Raw genomic sequence first — 22955 nt, 5'->3', positions numbered from 1 at the left:
AGAACTTGTTTACGTTAGACTTGAAGACAACCATATTGTAGTCAGCCGGAAAGCAGGAAAAAGGAAGACAATTCCACAGGCATGCAGTTCTAAGAAGCTTTGTTCATGGAATCTACGTTTAGGTTTAGGCACAGATAAAGAGTGGAGGGAATTATTAATAGTGTTTTCAGCTAAACGAGTGTTTCTTGTGAAAGTTTGGCGAAGGGGGACCATAGACTGAAGCTCAGTCGAACACTTTCCATGAAAATAAAGATACAGCAGAGACAAACTCGCAACATCTCTTCTGTGAGATAGAGGTTGCAGGGAAGAGAAAAGGACATCTCCTACGAGGCTACGAAGTCTATTTTGAACTCTATCAAGGCAGGACAAGTCCTTTCTAGCAGCTCCTGCCTAGATGTGGCAACAGTATTCTATCCTTGGACATACCTGGCTCTTATATAGATAGAGAATTGCATCAGCAGTGAGATATCTATTGGATTAATAGAAGGATCCCACCATTTTTCCAGCGGCCTTGGCAACAGATTTGATGTAGAGTTCCATTTTAACATCAGCAGTAAAGGTCAAGCCCAGAGGCTTGTCAAAACTTGAGGCCTCCTGAAGACGAAAGCTATTCATTTCAATTGATGCCAGATATGGATCAGAACGTTGATGATTGTTTTAGGTGCATTAAAATTAACCAGCCACTCCTTTCCCCATTGTACCACGTGCTCAAGATCAGAGGGTAGAGAATCGTAGAGAACTTATCGTATACGGTCTTAGATGTGCTACCATAAATGGTAGTGACATCAGCATAAATGTCTACAAATGATGTAAGGATGTGATTTGGAAGATCATTAATATAGATCAGGAAAAGAGTTGGGCCCAGGATGGAATCCTGAGGGAGACCAGCATTAATACTGTGAGCTTCTGATTTTTGCCCATCAACTACTATCTTATGAACCTATCAGAAAGAAATGATTTAATAATTTAGAAGACATTTCCAGCTATACCATAGCTAGAGATCTTGTGAAGTAAACCATTATGCCATACCCTATCAAAGGCCTTAGATATGTCAAGAGCAATTGGCCGAGAAAGGTTGCCTCCGTCGAAATATTCGCGAATCCTATGAGATGCACATCTGCTGTAGATCTAGCAGAACGGAAACCATATTGCATGTCACTAAGGTTATTTTTGCTGAGATGGTTGATTACTTCTGTATTTGACAGATTCGAGCAACTTATGACGCACAGGAGACTTATTGGCCTGTACTGAGAGGGGGATGAGCGATCACCTGAATTCTTAAATACAGGGCATACTGATGAGATTTTCCAGGGTGATGGGAAGCAATTCTTAAGACAACATTTGAACAGTTTTCTAAGTATGTGTGCTAGTTCTGGTTGAAGATTTTTGAGTATTGTAATTGGAATACCGTCAGGGCCAGTTGCTTTATTGGAATCAAGGTTTTTGATTAGCTTGGCAACATCACATACAGATATATGTATATCACATAGCATGTTTTCTGATACAGGAGGAAATATTGGGGGTTGACGGCCTTGGTCGCAAAGGGTAGAATTAGCTGCAAAGTTCTTGGCAAGGAGTTTGGCTTTGTCTGATACTGACGAGATTACCTCAGGTCCATTGATGATAGTTGGGATAGAGCACACACTTCCGTTCAGGATTCTGTTTGCTATTTGCCAAAACTGGTGGGAACCAAGCCGCTGCTCAGCTACTTTTGACTTGACATACAACTCTCTTGCATTCTTTATTACTTTCTTACAATGGTTGCTGGCAGTCCTAAAAGCGGTTTTAGTTTCCATACATCTATTGTGTTGGAAGCAGTGGAAAAAGTGATTTCTGTGCGCAATGGCAGCAGCATATTCTGGAGAGAACCATGGCTGGCTGTTGGGTTTTTTTTTGGTTTTTTTTAGGGTATGAAACGGTCTATACCTACAATTAACCATTCTGTAATGTCTGATACTATAGCGGACACATCCTTTTTAAATATGGAATGCAGAGGTAGATCCGATATAAATGTACGGAAGCTATCCCAGTTAGTATTAGTGTATCTATATACTGTACGATGGAGAGGTACGTCTGGGGACTTATTACATTTCATTTTTATCTTAATTGATACAACAGAGTGGTTGGAAGATCCAAGAGGAGACAGAACAGAAACTGAACATAGTTCAGGGCAAGTTGTGAGAAAAAGGTTTAGTAGACTCGCATACTGGCCGTTACTGTCGGGCACACTGGTGGGTTCGTGAACAATCTGAGTGAGGTCATAAGCAATGGAGAAATCATGACAGAACCTCCTCTCATCATCGGTCTTGTTTGAGTGGGTCAACCATTCCACGTTGTGAACATTGAAGTCTCCACATACGTGAATGTTAGCTGAAGGATAAGCAGATAGGACTTGGTCAATTTTCTCATATGCTTTGAAAGATAGTAACTCCGCTGTTGTGGGGTAATAGAGAATAAATATAAATGCAGTAGTGTGAGCTAGTGCAACCCGGAAGCACATATAGGGTAAGTTAGGATCTTCTCTGGAGATGTCTCTATCACATGGAAAGCCATCTTTAATATAGGCACATATTCCATGTCCATGGCGATTTTGGGGGTCAGATTTAGAAGTTAAGTTAGAGTATCCTTTAATTGCGAATTCATCTAGGGAAATAACCTGTCCAATGCCAGTTTCACTTAATAATAAAAGGTCTGGTTTAGTCTCCTGTAATTGGGTTTCAACCTCTGGAAGACCCCTGATGTTGAAGGAGACATGGTAGTGGGGGTCTACGTTGGGAGTTGGAGATCCGGGTTTAATTGTGTATTTTTTCTTGAAACTTGTCATGATGGAATTTTGAAATTTGTGGATTAGGTCGTCAGATTTGCTTAGAGCATGAGAGTGGAAACTAAGAGAGAAAAAGAAACGAAGAAATTTTTGTAGAACATAAGGTAAAGCCGTAACAATTACCCACTAATATGGCATCGAGAAGCCCCACTAGAAGCTACTGCATGGTCCAGAATCCATTCACCAAATGGCAATACAGCAGCCCCAGTACTTTGCACCTGCTGATAGGACAGCCTCCTTAGTGGTTAATCCAAGTTTCGGGTCCCTGACTATCAGACAGATAACGTCAGCCCAGAATAAAACGTTTAACTCCAGCACCCTTATTAGTGACATGGCTACAAGGATAGACATAGAAACAAAATTTCCACCATCTCTGTCGACTGTTCGCGCAAAATACTGCCAATCTAGAATACAGCTTTTTCTTCTCCCTTTGTCAGAAAAATCACTCATTTAAAAAAATGAGGACTGAGGGACAAATAAAGAGAAGCGAGAGTAACGGGAGCTGCTGATAACACACCCACAATGCGTTTTCTACTCTCCATTTAAAAAAAAAAATTTAAAAAAAAAAAAAGTATTGTACTTAATAAAAGTCCAACTGGCGTGTTTAAGGGAAAGTATGGTGATAGATTTCCCTCTCACAAATTAAAAATGAATACAATTACCTAATCTATTTTTGCAATCAGCTTGGTAGATAAACAAACAACATTTATGGACGAGAAAAACGCTAGCATTAAATAAAGCAATCAGAAAATAAATATATAAATTAAATACTGGAATAAAGTGTAGTTATTAATATTTGAATATAAAGATAAAAAGTAGGATTGATATAGAAGTCACTTATCTCGAAAAAGCATTTCCGTCTCCAAAAAGGCAAACTGTAGAAGAGAATTTTAGCTTTAATAACAGCGTTGCAAAGATTTTTTTTTTTTTTTTTTTTTTTTTAATTAACCGTTTAAAGAAAAGCGTCATCATATTCTGGACTAGTGACGTTTTAAGAAACTTGCCATATAAAAGAAAAGTGGAGGGAGGGAGACTTCCGAAAGTCAGCTGGATACGTTATAAGTAATTGCGAGATAAAATGAAAGCAGAATTGAGGGGTGGGGACTGAAAGGAAAATATAATGGTTGAGTCTATGCTATCTTTATTAACCTGAAAAGGGTTGGAGGTTATTTCTGTGGAAACCTTGGGAGAATACACCTAAGATGAGAACTGTAATCTGATTAATCCAAATTATCAATCGTTATCTCAAATTCAACAAACACAACCTTTTTATTGTTAAAAGCTAAATTGGTCCAATAATGATGTTTGACATGTGTTCATTGTAAAACTCAAGTTGAATGGTGCAATCTATAAAACCTCCATTGACTACTCTTTCTGCTTACAAAACCTTGAGTATTAAATCAGATTGTGGTTTGTTTGTTTTTAAGTCAATAAAATTAAATTTACAAAACAGGATGTCATAATCTATGTATCTAGCTTTGCTTGACTATTAAGAGTTGATGCATTCTATATCGATTGTTTACAAAATGCTTTCAGATAAACATTTTAAACATCCTGAAAAATATTTGCTTTGCTATCATGATATTAAGATGTGGACAAAATATTTACAACATAAATATGCAGAGATTTGCTTGGTCAAGTAAAACAATGTTTTTAAATTTTAAGTGTGTGTGTGTGGATTCACTTTTAAACTAATTAACCAATCATTTAAGATTTTGGAACACAGCCTACTGAGTCTAAGAATATAAAACCATCCAGGTTGTCATTGATGGACGTACATTCAAGCAGCATAACATTAATGTGGAAGTGCCTTAAGGGTCACGCTTTGGACGACTATTATTCGTGATATTCATAAACAACTTCCCTGATAATATTGTCTGAGATGGGTATATTTGCTGATGATATAACGCTCTATAAACATGCATGAGGGAAAAACAGATGTACATAAATCTAAGACAATGGCAGACCATAGTGAAATGGGGATGTAAATAAATGGTAATATTTAATGCTAGTAAATTAATGCTCTCCTTTAACGATTACAAGATGCCTCTCCAACCACAGATATCCATGATAAATAACATCCTACCTGAGAATTCTTTCTTCAAACTCCTCCGCCTAACATTCATGGGTAATATAAACTGGAACAAATACATTGAGGACATTGCAAAGGTTGCTGCAAATAAGGTGGGTTCCCTCTATCCAGCTAGAAAACTACTTGCACCTGAGAGTATCCTGTACCTCTACAAGGCCACCATTCGCCCATGTATGGAGCATTGTTGCCATGTCTGGGCTGGTGAACATACCACTAGCCTCTCCCTCTTGGATAGGGTTAAAAAAGTTTCCAATGTAACAGGTCCCACTTTGTCAACTAAGCTCCAACCCTTGTCCCATCGCCGCAGTGTTAATTCAATTTTTGTTTTTTTTATTCAATTTTCACCCCAAACAAGGCACAGTGCCATTTTGAAGCAGGGGGCTACTATCAGGGACTTAATTAGCGGGGTCATTATGAAGGGAGATGAGTTGAAAGATGTTTGTTAACATTACACTTGAACTTCTGCATATCATTGCAGTTGGGAAAGCAGAATCCCGGAAGGGAGTTCCAAAGACCCGCAGTTCTGGGGAAGAAACTATTGGAGTAAAAGGCTTTCTTACACCTAGGGATCTCTACTGTAAAGGGATGAGACTTAATAGCTTGTCGGGTTTGTCGGGGGTAGTTACGTCGGGGAGGTACAAGTGTTTGCAGTTCGTCAGAGCATTCACCATGAAAGTATTTGTAGAACAGGCAGAGGGATGCAACATCTCGTTGATGGGACAGAGGCTGAAGCCTAGATGACAGTTCAGGACCTATCAGGTTGGCGACTCTCTTTTGAACCCTGTCCAGAAGCGAGAGACAAGAAGCAGATGCACCAGCCCAGATGTGACAACAGTACTCCATACATGGGCGAATGGTTGCCTTATAGAGGTATAAGATACTGTCAGGCGTAAGTAGTTTTCTAGCACGGTAGAGGGAGCCAACCTTCCTTGCAGCAGCCTTGGCAATGCTCTCAATGTATCTATTCCAGTTCATATTCCCTGTAAACGTTAGGCCGAGGAGTTTAAAAGTACTTTCAGGTAATGTGTTCTTGGCCATTGCTATTGGTGGTAGAGAAGGTTTCTTGTAGTTATTGAAGGAAACAAGCTTAGTCTTAGCAGCACTGAATGTGACCAACCATTTTTGTCCCCATTCCACTACGGATTGGAGGTCATCCTCTAGTGTTTCTGCCATTTCCTTGGATATGTGTTCATTTGTTTTCCCCTCATATCTGTTATAGAGAGTGGTGTCATCGGCAAATATACCCATCTCCGAAACAATTTTATCAGGGAGGTCGTTTATGAATATCAGGAATAATAGAGGTCCAAGGATAGACCCCTGAGGTACTCCCGCATTTATGTCGTATTGTTTGGATGTACGACCGTCGAGGACAACTTTGATTTTTCTATTACTTAAGGATTTAATTACATTATGAATTCTTCCAGTGATTCCATATGATCTAATTTTCCTTAGAAGACCATCATGCCATATCCTGTCAAAAGCCTTAGATATATCAAGGGCCACCGCTCTACCCTCCCCTGTTTTATTCAATGAACGGTATATACGTTCAAAAACTACAGTGTTGCATCTCTGTGCCCGTTTTGCAAATATTTTAATGGAATGTGCTCTAATGAACTCGTTACACTTGTGCCCCCTCAACATACATATCCCCAACAAATCCACTTAACAATAAAATCTCACCTCTTCACTGTTGAGGTTGCTAAATGCCAGAAATCTTTCTATTCTAATAGTTTCTTACCTCAACTAGCTAGACTTTGGAATTCCCTTCCTGCTACCTGCTTCCCTGGCTGTACTGATATGTAGAAGTTTAAATCTAACGTAAATTAAGATCTTGTTAATCTTTCTTGGGCACAGTCCTAAATAGTAACCCCTTACATCCAAGTGGCAATATGCATTGTCAGGAGTGAACATAAGTAAAAAAAAAAAAAAAAAAGTCTAAATGTGAGCTATATTTAGTTCTATGCAAACAGGGTAAAAAGAGGGCAGAATTCTTTTGTGAAAATTCGGGTACTTTTCATTTTTGTGAAATGTGGACAGTAAGTATTCAACGTTAATAAATGTTCCCAAATTTCAGGGGGGGGGGGGTCCAAGAGTATTTTCTTTTTTAGGAAACATATGGATGCAATTTCATTAAAAAAAAATTTCCCCCCTTTATTTGCATTAAATTTGATCTCTGAAACCGCAATTGAGCAGGATTTCCTAAATTTCAATTTTTTTTTTTTTTTTTTTTTTTTTTTTTTACCTCTTAAACTGAGCCTTAAATTTTATGATTTTCTAGAATCAAAATCATTTAATGGATTTTGATCAAAATTGGGGGTATTCCAAAAGTAATGCTTCCTATTTTTTATGCCGCCGAAATGGATCAGAGGGGATTGCAAATTGCGTTATGATGACTGAACTTATGCATTTATGACCTGAATTCTCTGTTGCAGATATTGACTAATAAAACAATCCTTGTCATGGGCGTGCATCAGAAGTAGAGATGCACCATTGAATTCTTGTCAAAAATGCATTAAGAATGATGGTAGAAAAATAAATTCTGGAACACAGAATGTTGCTTGTTTTAATAGTACCATTCCTATCTTTGTAGCTCAACTTTTTCAGTTAAAAAATACTTTCTTAAATAAGGATTTTAAGACATAAGGTTTAGTATCATGTTTTGATTTTAATCATTATAAAGAGATATAAGTGATGCAAAACTTTTGGTTGAGGAATTAATTTTACCCATTCTGAAACGTATGTATGTGTAATATATACACTAGGCATACCCATTACTCGTTAGGTTACTCATTTAATTTCAAAATCTAACATATGAGAAATTTTCCTGCATTACTAAAAAAAAAAATAACAAAAATTACTATTTCTCTAAATGATGAGACATTAAAAACTATTATGAAATGGTTAAATGTAAGATACCAAAATATTTCAAAGCAATCTATGTAAGGAGGACCTGAGTTATTTCCCTTTAAGTGAAAGTATTTTAATGCAAATATTTTAATGTTCCTTGGGAATCTTGAGTAACAAAAAGGCCATGTTCAAGTCTCGTTGCCAACACTAAATCTTGTAGCAACTCTTGCATGAACACCATATAGAGAAAAAAAAATGTCCTCTTTTGCTTGCCATATGTCAAAACTGAACGAATTTGCCTTGAACACCTCCTCCAGCACAAGGGAAATATAACTAAATGCCTTTGTGCTTAGTACAAACTTTTCCCCTTTTTATTAACCTTCTATTGAGACTTGAACAATGTATTGAAATATGATGAATGCAAATATACACGTCTCATTTTTTGGTTAAGAGTTTTATTTACCTCTTCTCTGAAAGTAAGCCACATCAGGTGTGGATTTGAAGTGTTTCTGCAAACTGGATTTTTCATGTAGAGTAGATCTTTTATTTATATTTTTTTTCTCTCAAATATTTTTCACATTATTGATTGAAAAATAGTGAAGCAACTTAAACAAAACAAAACCGATTTACAGTAGTTTGTCGTAAGTTGACAAAATATTAAATTTTTTTTCAGAAATAATTGAACATAGTCAGCCAGGATTTTTTTTTTATTATTATTTAATGAAAATGCTGCAAAGGAAAAAAAATAGCGAACAGAACCCCTCCTCCTCCTCCTCCTCAAAGATTACAAAATAGACCGTTTTGATGTTCATTTCTAACAAACATGTTCATCATTAGGTGAACATTTTTTTTGATTTTTGTTACATTTTTTTTTTTTTTTTTTTTTACATTATATTTTTTCTCTTGTTTGTCAGGGGGAAAAATACAAAATCATTTTTTTATTTTTTTTTAAGGTCGATTTAAGTTTTCTGTTCGAAACAAAACTGAACGATATTAGGGACTTTTTATTTGAACTTACTTGTAGCAGCTATCATCCTAGTCCAGAGCACGAACTGCATCTGCAACCATCGCAGTCCAGTTTCATTTATTTTGGCCCAGATTGCAGGATGTGGCTAACCACTTCTGATTTCATCACCCGAGAACAACTGTTGAGCCCAGTGATGATGCAAAGTCGTCTTTGTCATTGTCCAGATCTTCAGCTGCCCACCAACACGTTTGTGCCAGTCAGCCAGAGAAGGGGGGAAAGAGGACTTCACGAATGAATTCCCCTTTTGGTCAGTGAGTTGCATGTCCAAACCACCAGAAACATTGAAGGATGGACAGAGTAGAAACTGGAACACTATCTCTCTGGCAGCGATGCAGAATGTTGTGAAGACAGTCACTGATGAAGATTTCAGTTCGCGTGGATTCGCTACTTTCATTCACTACATCTCTGTCAGAGTAGGATGGTCCTCATTATTGCGTAATAGATGTGTCCCTTCATATCCAAGCATATTTTCGACAGCGGCCAGTTGACCCAGGCAAACCATGCTGCTCGTATTCACCGTTCAATTTTGGCCACCCTGCCCAGTCAATAGAGCCAAGATAGATAAGAGTCCACATTTTCTAGGTGAATTCTATCTAGTATGAGCAGCTACTCTGGTCCATTAACAAGCATTGACCTTTGTTTTGGAGGCAATGATGCACAACCTTAATCTGCAAGTAGCAGTCTGCACTTGGTTGAGCACAGCATGCACCTCTTCACCAGTCGATCCAAGCAGGATAATATCTGCATAAGCAATGTCAGACACTCTCATATTTTACCTAACTTTAACTCCCCCTTGACTCTGAAGGACTTCATTGAGGATATCATGACTTTAGTTTAAAAGGGTGGGAAAGAGGATACAGTCCTGTCAAATGTCTGACCTCACCTCAAAATCTGACTCTTCACCATAGGCTTATACATGGGCCCTCGTAGACCAATAGCAGTTTTCAACAATTTACAAAAGTTTTGTTGGCATACTACCCACCTGCATGGATTTGCCAGAGTTAGCCTCCATCAATTGAGTAAAAAAAATAGCTGTGAAGTCGAAGTAGAGGACTGTGGGTTGCTGAAATGCCCAACGATTTTGCCCAAAAGTTGAAGATCTCATTGGTATAACTTTTACCAGGTTGAAAGCTGCTTTGAGATGAGTGCAGGAGTTGCAGGAGACATAGAATCAATACAGCAGAAAGCAAAGGCCATTGTCATAACATCAATGAGGCTTATTTCCCAATAACTTGAGCAGATTTTCTTGTCGCTTTCATTTTTTTTTTTTTTTATATATATATAAAGAATGGGAGAAATATTGCCTTGAAGACTTGTAGAACCCATGAGGCAAGCACCTCAGACATAGGTTTGTGGATTTTATCAGGAGCCTTATTTCGCAGGCAGTGTAAGACATCTCTGACTTTATTCAACTTAGTGGGCACGGTTCTGTAGTCTTATTTCTCGGCTTGAGCTACAGCTACATTTTTTATGACTTAGATGTTTTAGCTTTTAATTAACTCTGCCTTACAGATCGATCCATGATATTTGGTTGTAAAACGAAAAGTACAAATACTTTCTATAAAATTTAAACATGTTATTCTCAGATTTAAAGTGAAAGTTTTCCAAATATAAACTTTTGTGCTTTGGGCGGGAGGACATAGAAAACTATAGAATTCTATTCAATTTACTGTCTTCACTCACACAAATAATTTCTAAATCAATATTTTATCTAAAAATTTGACAAATGGAATAACAATTTAGAGGAAAGGAAATATAAAAGTACTTTGCATCTTATTACAAATGGAGATTTAGTATCTAGCTGAAGCTAAAACTATACTATTAATTGTACTATCTTTTAATACTCAATTCAGTGGGGGATAGTATAATATCTGTTCTGTGGTCATATCATCCTCCCAGAGATTTGTTTTTAGGGGTAGTAATATATTAGCAAAATAAGAGGTTGCACATTTTGCTAGTGTTTATTTCGGTAGTATTTATTTACAAAGTTTATTGGTTCAGCACTAGGGAACCCAGTTTAGTTATGATTAAAACTTTACATTCACGTGTTAATGACCCCCAGAAATTTTCTTGATAACTTCATGAATGCTTTTTAGGTTCTTTTGTACTTGTCAGTGGATGTGGAGGGATGGGAGTATCTTTATAGGACAAACAATGGGAGTGGGTGTCATGAAGCTTAAGTATTTTCTCAACTACTTCTTTCAAAATGTTTTCATTTTTTTTGTTTTTAATTCTCATTAACATCAGCTGAAAAATCAAATCAAATAGTAAAGAGTTTTATTTTAGTTCTAAAATTTAAATTATAATTAAAAATGAAAATCAAAGTTTGTATTTTGATTAATCAGATTAATGTTCTCTGCTTGAGTGTTTGTAGAATGTTGAGGTAACCTTCAAGTTTATAAATCGCCATGTTTGATATTGGAGAAGGGGTAATTCTATACTTCTGAGGTTTCGTATTTAGGTTTTAGCTGAAAGTAAAATTAAAAAGAAAATCAATAAAAATCAAACACAAGGAAACATTATTTTAAAATTATTTATAACTAAAAATTCCCAATATCCTACACTCTTAAAAGGTCGGAGGGTTACCTCGATTGAAATGTACAAATAACACTCAAGATGAGAACATGAACCTGATTAATCCAAATAATACAATCATTCCTCATTTCAAAAATTCAGAACTGTAAAAATCAAAATTTTTCAATTTTCTGAGTAGTATTCTATCATGGACAGTATCATTCTAACATTTAAAACAACTTTATTGGACCATCTTCGTTATAGTGTAACAGAAACGAAATGTGTTAATAATTGAATAAATCCATGAGTACAGAGGAAGACAAAGGTTAAAGAGTCCATGAGTAAAAAGGATATTAAATAATATCCTATATGTAGAGAACTGTTGACAGTTCATGTTACGAGAATGTTTGTTTGAGGAAGTGTATGTGCGTGCGTGTGCAACTGTTGCCATCCCTAGGTCTTGTCAAGCCAGGTTGGAGGGAGATGCTGAATGCCACGGAATCTGTCTGTCCGTTTGACAGATAGCTTCTGATTGGGCAAATCCAATATATATATAATCATACATCTTCTAGTAAACTTTTTTCAGTCACATGTTTTGATGTACTATTTTCTCTAAGTAGACAAGCAAGTGCTGAGTAATTGGCCTGTCAATCACTATAATGGCTTGGTGTATTAATAGTTTGTTGGACTAGTTTCAAGGCAGATCCACGTAAGGATTTCTTACTATGAATTGGTTAATAGTTGTACATATTGTTTGGCCTGTTCTCCCATTTCACCTGCTATGGAACATGGTAGTACTTTACATTTTGAAGTTTGCTATTGTCTGTCTTTAGTCTATTTCCAGTTCAATTAAAATAAAAAGGTATTTCTTATTGCATAACAATACCATTGGCTACTCTTTCTTTTTCATGTCTGAAGGACATTTCAGTTAACTATTTATAACAATCCCCATCAACTATTTATAACAACAATCAACAATTGTCAACAATCACCAACCTCTACAAAAAAAAAAAAAAAAAAAAAAAAAACACCTTTGGTATAGTGGTCTTAATTATTCATTTCCCTTCACTTCATATAACCGATTATCTATACCTTTTTTTTTTTTTTTTTTTAGGTGGTCACCACTTATCAAGGCCCGGAAGCCACTCTGGGATAAGGGTTATTGTGTGTACAGTACGTTAGTGTTGAGATTTGATCGTGTTTTTAAAGGGGGCGGTTCATCAGGAATTTGTTTATGTTAGACTTGAAGATATCCAGATTGTAGTCGGGTGGGAAGCAGGCAGACGCAACAGTTCCACAGGCGTGCACTTCTAAGAAAGAAGCTTTGTTCATGGAATCTACGTTTTGATTTTGGCACAGATAAAGAGTGGGGAAAATTTTTGACAGTCGTTTCAGCTAGACTGGTGCTCCTCGTGAAAGATTGGCAAGGGGGGACCAGAGATTGGAGCTCAGATGAGCACTTGCTATGGAAGTAACAATAAAACAAGGACGGGCTCGCAACGTCTCTCTTATGGGAGAGGTTGCAGGGAAGAGAAGAGGGCGTCCCCTACTAAGCCACAAAGCCTATTTTGTACTCTGTCAAGGCAGGATAGGCTGTTTTTAGCAGCTCCTGCCCAGATGTGGCAACAGTACTCCATCCTTGAACATACTTGGCTTTTATATAGATAGAGAATTGCATCAGCAGTGAGATATCTTCTGGAGCAGTAGAAGGATCCTACCATTTTTCCAGCGACCTTGGCAATACTTGATGTAAGTGTTCCATTTCAGGTCAGGAGTAACGGTCAAGCCCAGAAGCTTATCAAAACATGGAGCTTCCCCTAGTCGAGAGCCATCCATTTCAATTGATGCCAGATGGGGATCAGAGCGTTGATAATGTAAAGATAGGAGCTTGGTTTTAGATGCATTAAAAGTAACCAGCCACCTCTTCCCTCACTGTACCACGCGCTCAAGATCAGAGGAGAGAGAATTACAAATTCATATTATAAAACCATAACAATTTTGGTCAAAAAATAATTCAACGATCAAACGATACTGTAATAAAGTTTAACTTATAAAACTAAAATCATAGTTTTGGGTTTTTTTTTTTTTTTTTTTTTTTTTAAGGCAGCGGAAAAAATCTTGAAAATTAAGACACCTAGCTAGATTAAATAAACTGTAAACATCATAATCTTTATATTTTTTATAACGAATATTCTAATTTATTTACTAAATGCCACATCAACATGTCTTTTAGAAATTGACTTTTAAACTAGTCCATTTTTATCACTTTCTTCCACATTTCCTTTGGCTTTTCCTTGTAACTTAAACTTGCTACCACAATTGTTCTAAATCGACTAAAGCAAGAACTCTCTATTCTTTCAGTGGTAATGCTATGCTGGTTAGTAATGGCAGTTTTTTTGTTTTTTTTTAAACTTACTCTATTTGCTCCTTACTTTTGCGATCGCACCTGCCACATTCATGACTGACCTATTTAATTTTTTTTAATTTTTTTTTTATTTATTTGTTTTTGTCTATATAATTGTCAAAACATCATCTTATTGATGTAATCTGAATTCACCTATCACCAGTGGTTTTATGCAGTCATAGCAAGTGGATACATACAAAGATTTTTATTGTAAAATTATTTTTGTTGCGTGGCATTTGATTTTTGTACCATGATACCTGCTTGTAAATAAAAGCATAAAAATGGACACCATAAAAAGTGACAACAGCGAAAGATACGATATGGGTGTACAATAAAAGATGTTTTTTTTTTTTTTTTTTTTTTTTAGAGAGAGAAATACATCTCTAGGAAAAAGCTGTATAAATGATTGTTGCAGGCAGGATCAGAAGCTGTTGCTTGTGTCACAGGCAGGATTGGTACTGCTGCTAGATAGATAGGAGCAGAGCTACTGTAGTAGATAATGATGCTGCTGCTAGAGTGAATAATGGTGCTCACTGTAGATTATGATAGTAATGAAAAATCAATAGCCACCTGGAAACTCTAAGGGTTGATTGTTGCAGTCTCTGCTGATGAGATGAACCATATAGATGATACTAAATTAATAAAATGTGACCACTTCTTGCGTGTCTGCTTTTTGCAAGTAAATGACTTGCACGTCAGTTTTTTCATTTACTATTAATCAAGTATTTATTGAAATAAAAAATATAATGGCATAAAATATTGAACAAACTTTCTAAAATCGTATAAGTCTTATTTTTTCATTGATAGCAGGAAATTCCAAAGGTTTCAGCTTGAGGAAAGGTTATTATTAAAGTAGAACGTCCTGAAGACCTCAACGGTGAATGAGTAGGATTTAGTTGATTGGTGGGAATATTTGTTAAATGGGGAGATATACCAGAGCAGTAAGTTTAGGGCACATTCCTTTTGAAGTACTTATAAAACAAGCACAGGGATGCAATATTAGGAAGATGAGTCAACATTGGGGCAAAAGCTGAAGCTTGGTAAACCCTTGTTAGATTAGTTGTTTTTTTTTTTTTTGTTTTTTTAAGACCATATCTAAAGGACTAATGGCTATGACACCTGCCCAGATGTGACAGCAATACTCTATGCATGGGTGGATGGTGACTTTATAGAGATATAGAATACTGGCAAGTGTGACAAGATTTCCCCGGTAGGAGCCTACCTTCTTTGCAGCAGACTTGGCAGTATCTTCTATGTATTTGTTTTGATTCATGTTATCTGTGAATGTTCGGCTGAGGAGTTTGAATGATAAACTCTTGGGAAAGGGTTACATTAGCCATAGCAATTTGTGGTTGAAAAGGTATAATTGTTAAAGGAAAGGAGCTTCATCTTAGTAGCATTAAATATTACCTTCAATTTGTCTTTCGGCCTTTGGGACAAGATCAAAGTGTAGTATCTGTTCTTCAGATGCTGCACTTCTATTTCTTGTTCTCTTTCGGAGGAGGAGAAATCCTTCACGACTGAGACAATTTTTATTTTTGTACCTTTTCTCCACGTTAAAAAAACGACCCTGGTGTCTAACTCTGTCCCGTAGGGAGGCATAGTAAATAGGTACAAACTAAGGGTCCTTTTTTTTTTTTTTTTTTTTTTTTTTTTTTTTTTTTAAGGATTCAGCCATTGCATATGTGCATGTTGGGGATTGAGCTCTCTGGTAAAGGAAATCACTTGCATTCACTTCCATTCACTTAATATATATGCGTAGCTCCTGGTAAAAGAATAAATCCTAAGTAGCGGATAATTGTAAATATTATATAAACATCTATAGGTTTCTCTTACATGTGGTGATGGTTAATAGCAAAGTGTTAATGGTTCTTGACTATTGATCGAGTTTAGAAACGCTTGCCAACCTCAAGATGTGATACAATGAAATGGTTATCTTTGGATAGCCAAATATATATAACATATATTATAGATGTTTAGGTGTTATGTATTTTTCAAGCCTGCTTTTTGCTCTATAATGAAATTTATGCAATTTTTTCATTACCATTAGTAAGATTTATGAAATATTTATTTGATAAACCATAGAAAAATAAGATTTTATTTACGTTCACATTGTAGTGTTTCAATACATCCTTTGCCAAATTATTAACGAGGTTATAATTTTATACACATCTAAAGATTTTTACTGTCATACACATTGGAATATGTACAACACTCTGGTTGTTTCCTACATCAGTATAGATATGGATTTTTTTTTATTTTATTTTTTTTTTAATGTAAATCCAGCATATAACATTAACAAGATAGAAAAAAAAACAACTCTGTAACTAATGAAATTGATTTTTTTTTTTTTTTTTATCTATAAACGGTCATGTTTGCCTGTCTCCATATTTTCAAACTCTGTCTCCTCCGAAACAAAGTCAGTGGCGCTAGGGGACTCAAATGATTGAATTTTTTAAGGACCGTTCTTGTATGGGTCTTTAGCCGGTTAAAAATGGGTAAAAATTGATAAAGAAAAATCATTAAACATTTTGTACATTCATCTTATTTTATTGTTAATTGGTTTATATGAATGTCATGTTGGTACAGTGCTAACATCACCAGCTTTGAATGCTACAGTTTTGGTTTCGATTCTAGCTGATGGCATCTAAATATTTTTTATTTTTGAAATCACAGTTCTATAATATATAGGAAATTTGGACAAATTAAAATATCATTTAAGCGTATTTTACACCCGGGCAAAGGTTCATCCCCCACCCCACCAGTCTAAACTAAAATTCTCATGATCAGTGGCTAGCCCAGGTTTATTGCATTCAACAGAACTGATGCTGATGATCTGTCCTCCACCCCCATGAAAGGATGCTAATTAGTCGCCTGTTATTCTTCCATTGGATAGTATTTAGGAGTAATAGCACGAAGAGTATTGAAAGTTGATTCAATATATTTTTGGAAGAAACTTGGAATTCTTCTTGATTAACCTGCATTTTTAGAAAATTCCATGGATTTTTTTATTCAAATGAACAAGCAAATATTTGGCGGTCTCCGGAAAAGCTTAATTGTTGAAGATATGTAGTCGTTTCTCCATGTGAGCCAGTATTGTCTTACATGAAAATAATCGTCCTCTTGACTGGGTCTTTCGGTTTTTTCAAAGCTTAAGGTAGTATAGAAGGTAGTATAAGCAGCCCCAATCATTTTGATCATCTGGGGTTCCATGAATCTATCAAAATAAGACCAATTATAATCTTTTCATAACATAATGCTTGTTGTTTGAAGTGATGTAGATGTCCAGTCCTTTCACCTCCTATACTTTGCTCCAGCCATCAAATCAAGCATGGATGACATGAATTTTCTGAAAAGTATCTTGGAAAAGTCAATTTTCATGTATGCCTGCTCATTTTTAAACAATTCTTATTTTGGATTTGTTATAAAAGAAACTGTTAACAGCTCTTGTCATTGATTTGACCTGCTAAAATGTTAAATGGCTACAGAATGGAAAATTATATACATTTTGCCAACATTCAAGTAAAAATTATCGACATTCCAAAAGATAAAAATATTCAAACTTCTTAATCTAACATTTAATATCATTTTTTGAAATATTAAATGATTTATTGTAAATTAATTGTACATATGCTACGTTGCTCAAATCTGGTTACTTTTATTTACTCTTTATTACTATATCATTTTTTTGTTTTTACTAAATTATATTTTAAGTTGGATTTTGAAATTTGAATTCAATTGTGGTATTGTTTGGTCATTAATTGAACCAAATTTTTATAAATTAGTTTTGTCATTTCTAAAATTATTGGATAAAATTTTTTTTCCAAACTTTCCATCTTTGAATACATGAAGAATTAAGAATTTTCAAACCAGAAATGACTTATTCAAAAGTTTAAATGCTTCCAAATTCCTTTGGAAATTTTGAAGAATCACATTTATATTTAAATTTTTTTACAACTCTTAATAAGAATAAATGGCTGATTTGTTAATGAAAAAAAAAAAAAAAATTCTAATGGACTTAATTTAGTAATACTCTTTTGTTTGTTTTTTGTTTTGTTTTTTAATTAAAAAGTAGATTTCTGCTTGACTTGCTAGAACTTTCCATGGCTTTTTCACTAAAGCCTTATCTCCTTTACTTTTTGGCTGGATTTTATTTCTCTTTATTCCTTGCTTGTTTTGTCTTTTTCCGGTTTTTACCGTCTTCCTTTTCCTTTTTCATTTTTATGACAATTATCTCTAAAAATTGAAAAGGTTTATTTTACTCTGAAGGAAGGCTAAGACTTGAAACGATTCATGATTTTTTTTTTTTTTTTTTTTTTTTTTTTTAAATCTTTTTTTTCTTTCTTTTCTTAATTTCCAAAATATGAAGTCTTTGACATCTTTCGTCCTATCTAAAATAGGCATAATTGGCCAATTCCTAAACAGAACCTTTAAAACAGAAGCCAGCTGAGCAGCAGGTTATTTAACTTCATCTGATCAAGCTGGGAGACAATGTGCAAAGGTTGAAATTTTGTATAACTGATCAATTATATAGAATTTTTTTACATTTCTAATAACTTTTCATTTCAGATAAAGCTGATCAGTGTGATTATTTGAAATCTGAGTATGCTGAAACAAGAGGTCGGATAATTGAGAATCGGTCTGTGGCTTGGTCACCTGATGGCTTCTACTTTGCTTGGTCCTGTGGGAGAGGATATGTATATTTGTGCAAATGGGACATCAAACGGAATAAAGTGTAAGTAAATCTTTATACTTAAGTTGTCATTTAAATTAGCAATTAGTATTTTAACTAGTGTTGGGACGATTCCTAATTTTTATACGATTCCGATTCCAGGAAAATATTGATTAACGATTCCGATACCAAGTACGATTCCGATTCCTAGGGAATTATTGTTTTGAAATATACCGGGTAGTTTTATACTTATGGTCGGTAGTTCCCAAATATGTTCCCTAACTTTGGAAGAGATATTTTATGTCTACACCAGTACACCGTCGTGTTTTGATTTAAATAAAATTATTATATAATAAACTAAACGGAAAACTTAGCAAAATTTATTTTAGAGAAAATTTATTTTACTTAATTGGAATACAGAAAAAAAACTCAAAGAAAATAGAATTTATCCTTCAGAGAAAAAACAAATAAAATAGAATTTATATAACAGAATAAAAACAAGAAAATTAGAGAATAAATACACACGATTCATTATTTTGGTCCTCATAATTAACAGATTTAATGAATTAAATAAAAAAAACTATAGCGGAAGAGAAAGAAAATATATACTAATTAAATATAAAAAAGATAAATATTTAATTTAATAATTTATAAATGAACGTGTGTAATGAAAAAAAAACAAACAATATACCATGTGACATGGCGCCGTAGATACAAAATAACCTTTCCAAAGTTAACGACCATATATGAGAAATACCATTAATCGAAAGTTTTTGTGTTTTATACCAAAAAGGTAGGTATAGCAAAAAGTTACAATTAAAGGAATTTCAAAAACGATTTTTTGTTTGGCTATTGATAGTTGTATTTGTGACGGCTGTTCTTCAAACCTCCATAATTCACAAGGAGTAGTTAACACCTATTATTTTTTCTTACTTTTTCATTGCTTTTACACGTTGTTTCTAACGTGAAGAATAAGTTTAGCCAAACTAATTTTGAAATAGGGTATATCAAAGGAACACATATAAAAATGATACCACTATAAAAAACAAATGAAATACTAGATAAAATTGAGCAAACATAATTACCAAAATTACAGAAAACGATAAAAAAAAAATGGTGAAGTTTGTTGAGTGAAATGAATTATTGAAAGAAAATTAATTGAACTAATAGAAATGTTAAATAAAAAAATGTCACATTTCAATATTTTTTTAATAATTAAATTCTCAGGGTTGTCAAAATTAAAAATTAAGTGATTTTTTTTTTATTAGACTTCTTTCGAAGCTTGTTACCTTGAAAAATACATTTAAAACCCCGTTTTTTTAAAATAAATTGAAAAATAAACGCAATTAAAAAATTTAATTGATAATTGAAACTTTAAAAACATATTAAACATTGAAAACTTACTTATCTCACAAATTAACGTCCAATAAAGTAGATCCAGTCTTCGTACAAGAATTCGGTTATAATAAATATATCTTTCCCAAACTTAAAAATTAAATCTTTTTTTTTTTTTTTTTGTTGAGAGAGAGAGAGAGAGAGTGCTTTAAAATCGCCGGGGAGTGCCGCCTAAAATTTTAAAGAAGTAAATTTTAGGAGTTTAGTGCCTTTCAAAGACGGTTATCATAATTTATTATCATCATTTAATTTCCTTTTTTTCCTCCCCCCACACCTTTCCACGTGGTTCTGTTGCTGTCAGTCAGCTATCTTTACCTAAGTTTTAATTTCTAGTTACTACTGTTGCTGTCAGTCAGCTATCTTTACCTAAGTTTTAATTTCTAGTTAAAAGAATTTTTCATGAATAGAATCAGCATTTTTAAAAATTATTTTTTTAGTTGTATATATTGTATTTACTCTTTGAAGTTAAGGAGGGTTAAAAAAATTGGTGACGCCTAGATGGTGACGCCTAGATGGTGACGTAGACAAAAAAAAAAAAAAGACACTGCGATTTCGACCCTCACTAATAAAACTGTTCTGAGTGACTAGTTGGTAATTTTTTGTTCCTTTTCTTTTTTATTTTGCTCCTCCAATTTATTTGGATGCATCATAGTTAAATGTTTTAACATGTTGGTTGTGGTCATGTTAGATGGTTTTATTCCTCGCGATATTTTAATTTGACAGACTTTGCAAATGGCTTTCAACTCATCTTCATCAACTTCAAAAAGTTTCCATGGAAGACTTTTTTTGGACTTTGGCGTTGTGCGTTCTATCCCAACCATTATCAATGGACCAGAAGTCATCTAGTCAGCGTCAGACAGGGCCAAACTATTTGCAAAGAACTTTGCAGCTAATTCTACCCTATGCGACGCAGGCCATCAACTCCCCATATTTCCTCCTACAACACAGAACAAGCTAGGTAACATACAAATATCCGTGCATGAGGTCGCCAAGCTAATCAAGAACCTAGATTCTAGTAAGGCAACTGGCCCTGATGGCATCCCAATTATAGTGTTAAAAAAGCTTCAACCAGAACTTGCTCCCATACTTACGAAACTATTTAAGCGCTGCCTTAAGGAGAAGTGCTTTCCGACCCCCTGGAAGACCTCATCAGTTTGCCCTGTGTTTAAGAATTCAGGTGATAAGTCCTCTCCCTCTCAGTACAGACCAATAAGTCTCCTGTGTGTTATGAGTAAGTTGCTGGAATCCATATTAAATAGAGAAATAGTCAACCACCTCAGCAGGAATAACCTTCTTAGTGACACACAACATGGTTTCCGCTCTGCAAGATCTACCGCAGATGTGCTGACGGTTATATCCCACAGGATTAGTGAATCTCTTGACAAAGGCTTCCTTTCTAGGGCAATTGCTCTTGACATATCAAAGGCTTTCGACAAGGTATGGCATAAGGGTCTACTTCACAAGATTTCCAGCTACGGTATAACTGGAAATGTGTTCTATCATTAAATCATTTCTCTCCGAAGGCTCATAAGAGTAGTGGTAGATCGACAAAAATCGGAGGCCTGCAATATAAATGCTGGAGTCCCTCAGGGGTCAATCCTGGGCTCAACTCTCTTCCTGATCTACATCAATGGCCTCCCTAAACACATACTTAAATTATTCGTTGACATCTATGCTGATGACACGACCATCTACGGCAACACATCAAAGGCTGTAAATGACAAAGTTCTCTCGGATTCTCTCTCCTCTGATCTCGAGCGCGTGGTTCAGTGGGGGGAAGATGTGGCTGGTTACCTTTAATGCATCCAAAACAAAACTCCTATCCTTACATCATCAACGCTCTGATCCCTAGCTGGCATCAATTGTGATGGATGGCTCTCATCTGGGTGAGGCCCCGTGTTTTGACAAGCTTCTGGGTTTGACCTTTACTCCTGATCTGAAATGGAACACGTACATCAAGTCTGTTGCCAAGGTCGCTGGAAAGATGGTGGGATCCTTCTACCGCTCCAGAAGATATTTCACTACTGATACAATTCTCTATCTATATAAAAGCCAAGTATGTCCAAGGATGGAATACTGTTGCCATATCTGGGCAGGAGCTGCCAAAAACAGCCTATCATGCCTTGACAGAGTACAAAATAGTCTCCGTGGTTTAGTGGGGGATGCTCTTTTCTCTACCCTGCAACCTCTCTCCCACAGAAGAGACGTTGCGAGCTATCCTTGTTTGATCATTATTTTCATGGCAGGTGCTCGTCTGAACTCCAATCCCTGGTCCCCCCCCTCGCCAATCTTTCACGAAAAACACCCGTCTAGCTGAATCCACTGTGAAAAATTTCCCCCACTCTATATCTGTGCCTAAATCAAAACGCGGATTCCATGAACAAAGCTTCTTTCTTAGAACTGCACACCTGTGGAACTCTGTTCCGTCTGCCTGCTTCCCTCCGGACTGCAACTTGGATGTCTTCAAGTCCAATGTTAACAAATTCCTAATGAACCGCCCCCCCTAATTAAACACTTCATCAAATCTCCACACTTACGTAATGTAATTGCAATAACCCTTATCCCTGAGTGGCTTCCGGGCCTTGATAAGTGGTGATCACTGTGTAAAAAAAAAATAAAAAATCCGCTAAAAAAGACAAAGAAAAAAATATAAAGGGATGGGGCGGTAAATTGTACCAACCGGTAGTTAACAAAAAAAATCTTATAGAATTTAATTTTTGAAACCAATGTATAAAAGTTTACATAATGAAATGCAAATATGCATTTTCTTTTGAATTTTTTTTTTTTGGTTGACTGTGTTCAATTCAAACATGGTTGATGCGGTTCAATATTGCTAAACTATAAGTCTTAAGTAAAATTCTATTCATAAATACTTTTTAAAATGAAATTATTTAATTAATCGTAAATATTATTTAGACATAAAAATTAATTGATTACAAAACCTTTTGAAAATATATATATTAATTTCTTTTTCGTTCGGCAAAAAACTGCGCAAAACACTTTTAATTTTCAATTTAAAATTCTAGAAAAAAGATTATATTATTCTGCTTTTAATATAATCAAATTCAAGGTTTTATCTTTCTGGAGAAAAAAATTTAAAAAATGGATTTTATTTCAATGAAATTTTAAAAAAAAACTTGACTGAATTGAATTAATTACCCTTGAATTAACGAAGGGGTT

General features: G+C 35.1%; 1 protein-coding gene across 1 annotated transcript in view; it reads left to right on the top strand.

The window, feature by feature from the left end:
* The window catches only part of LOC145291340 (WD repeat and SOCS box-containing protein 1-like), a 110576-nt gene that overhangs the window by 41069 nt on the left and 46552 nt on the right, over positions 1–22955 (top strand). The window contains exon 2 of the mRNA XM_080137105.1: positions 18278–18443. Coding sequence (XP_079993231.1) covers positions 18278–18443 — 166 coding nt within the window. The remainder of the gene's footprint in view (positions 1–18277; positions 18444–22955) is intronic.

Source organism: Euprymna scolopes, chromosome 2 (assembly GCF_053919585.1).
Source record: "Euprymna scolopes isolate OS-2025 chromosome 2, ASM5391958v1, whole genome shotgun sequence".
In the NCBI taxonomy this organism is placed as follows: Eukaryota; Metazoa; Mollusca; class Cephalopoda; order Sepiida; family Sepiolidae; genus Euprymna; species Euprymna scolopes.
The sequence above is the reverse complement of the archived record's forward strand: the minus strand, read 5'-3'. Positions and strand labels throughout refer to the sequence as shown.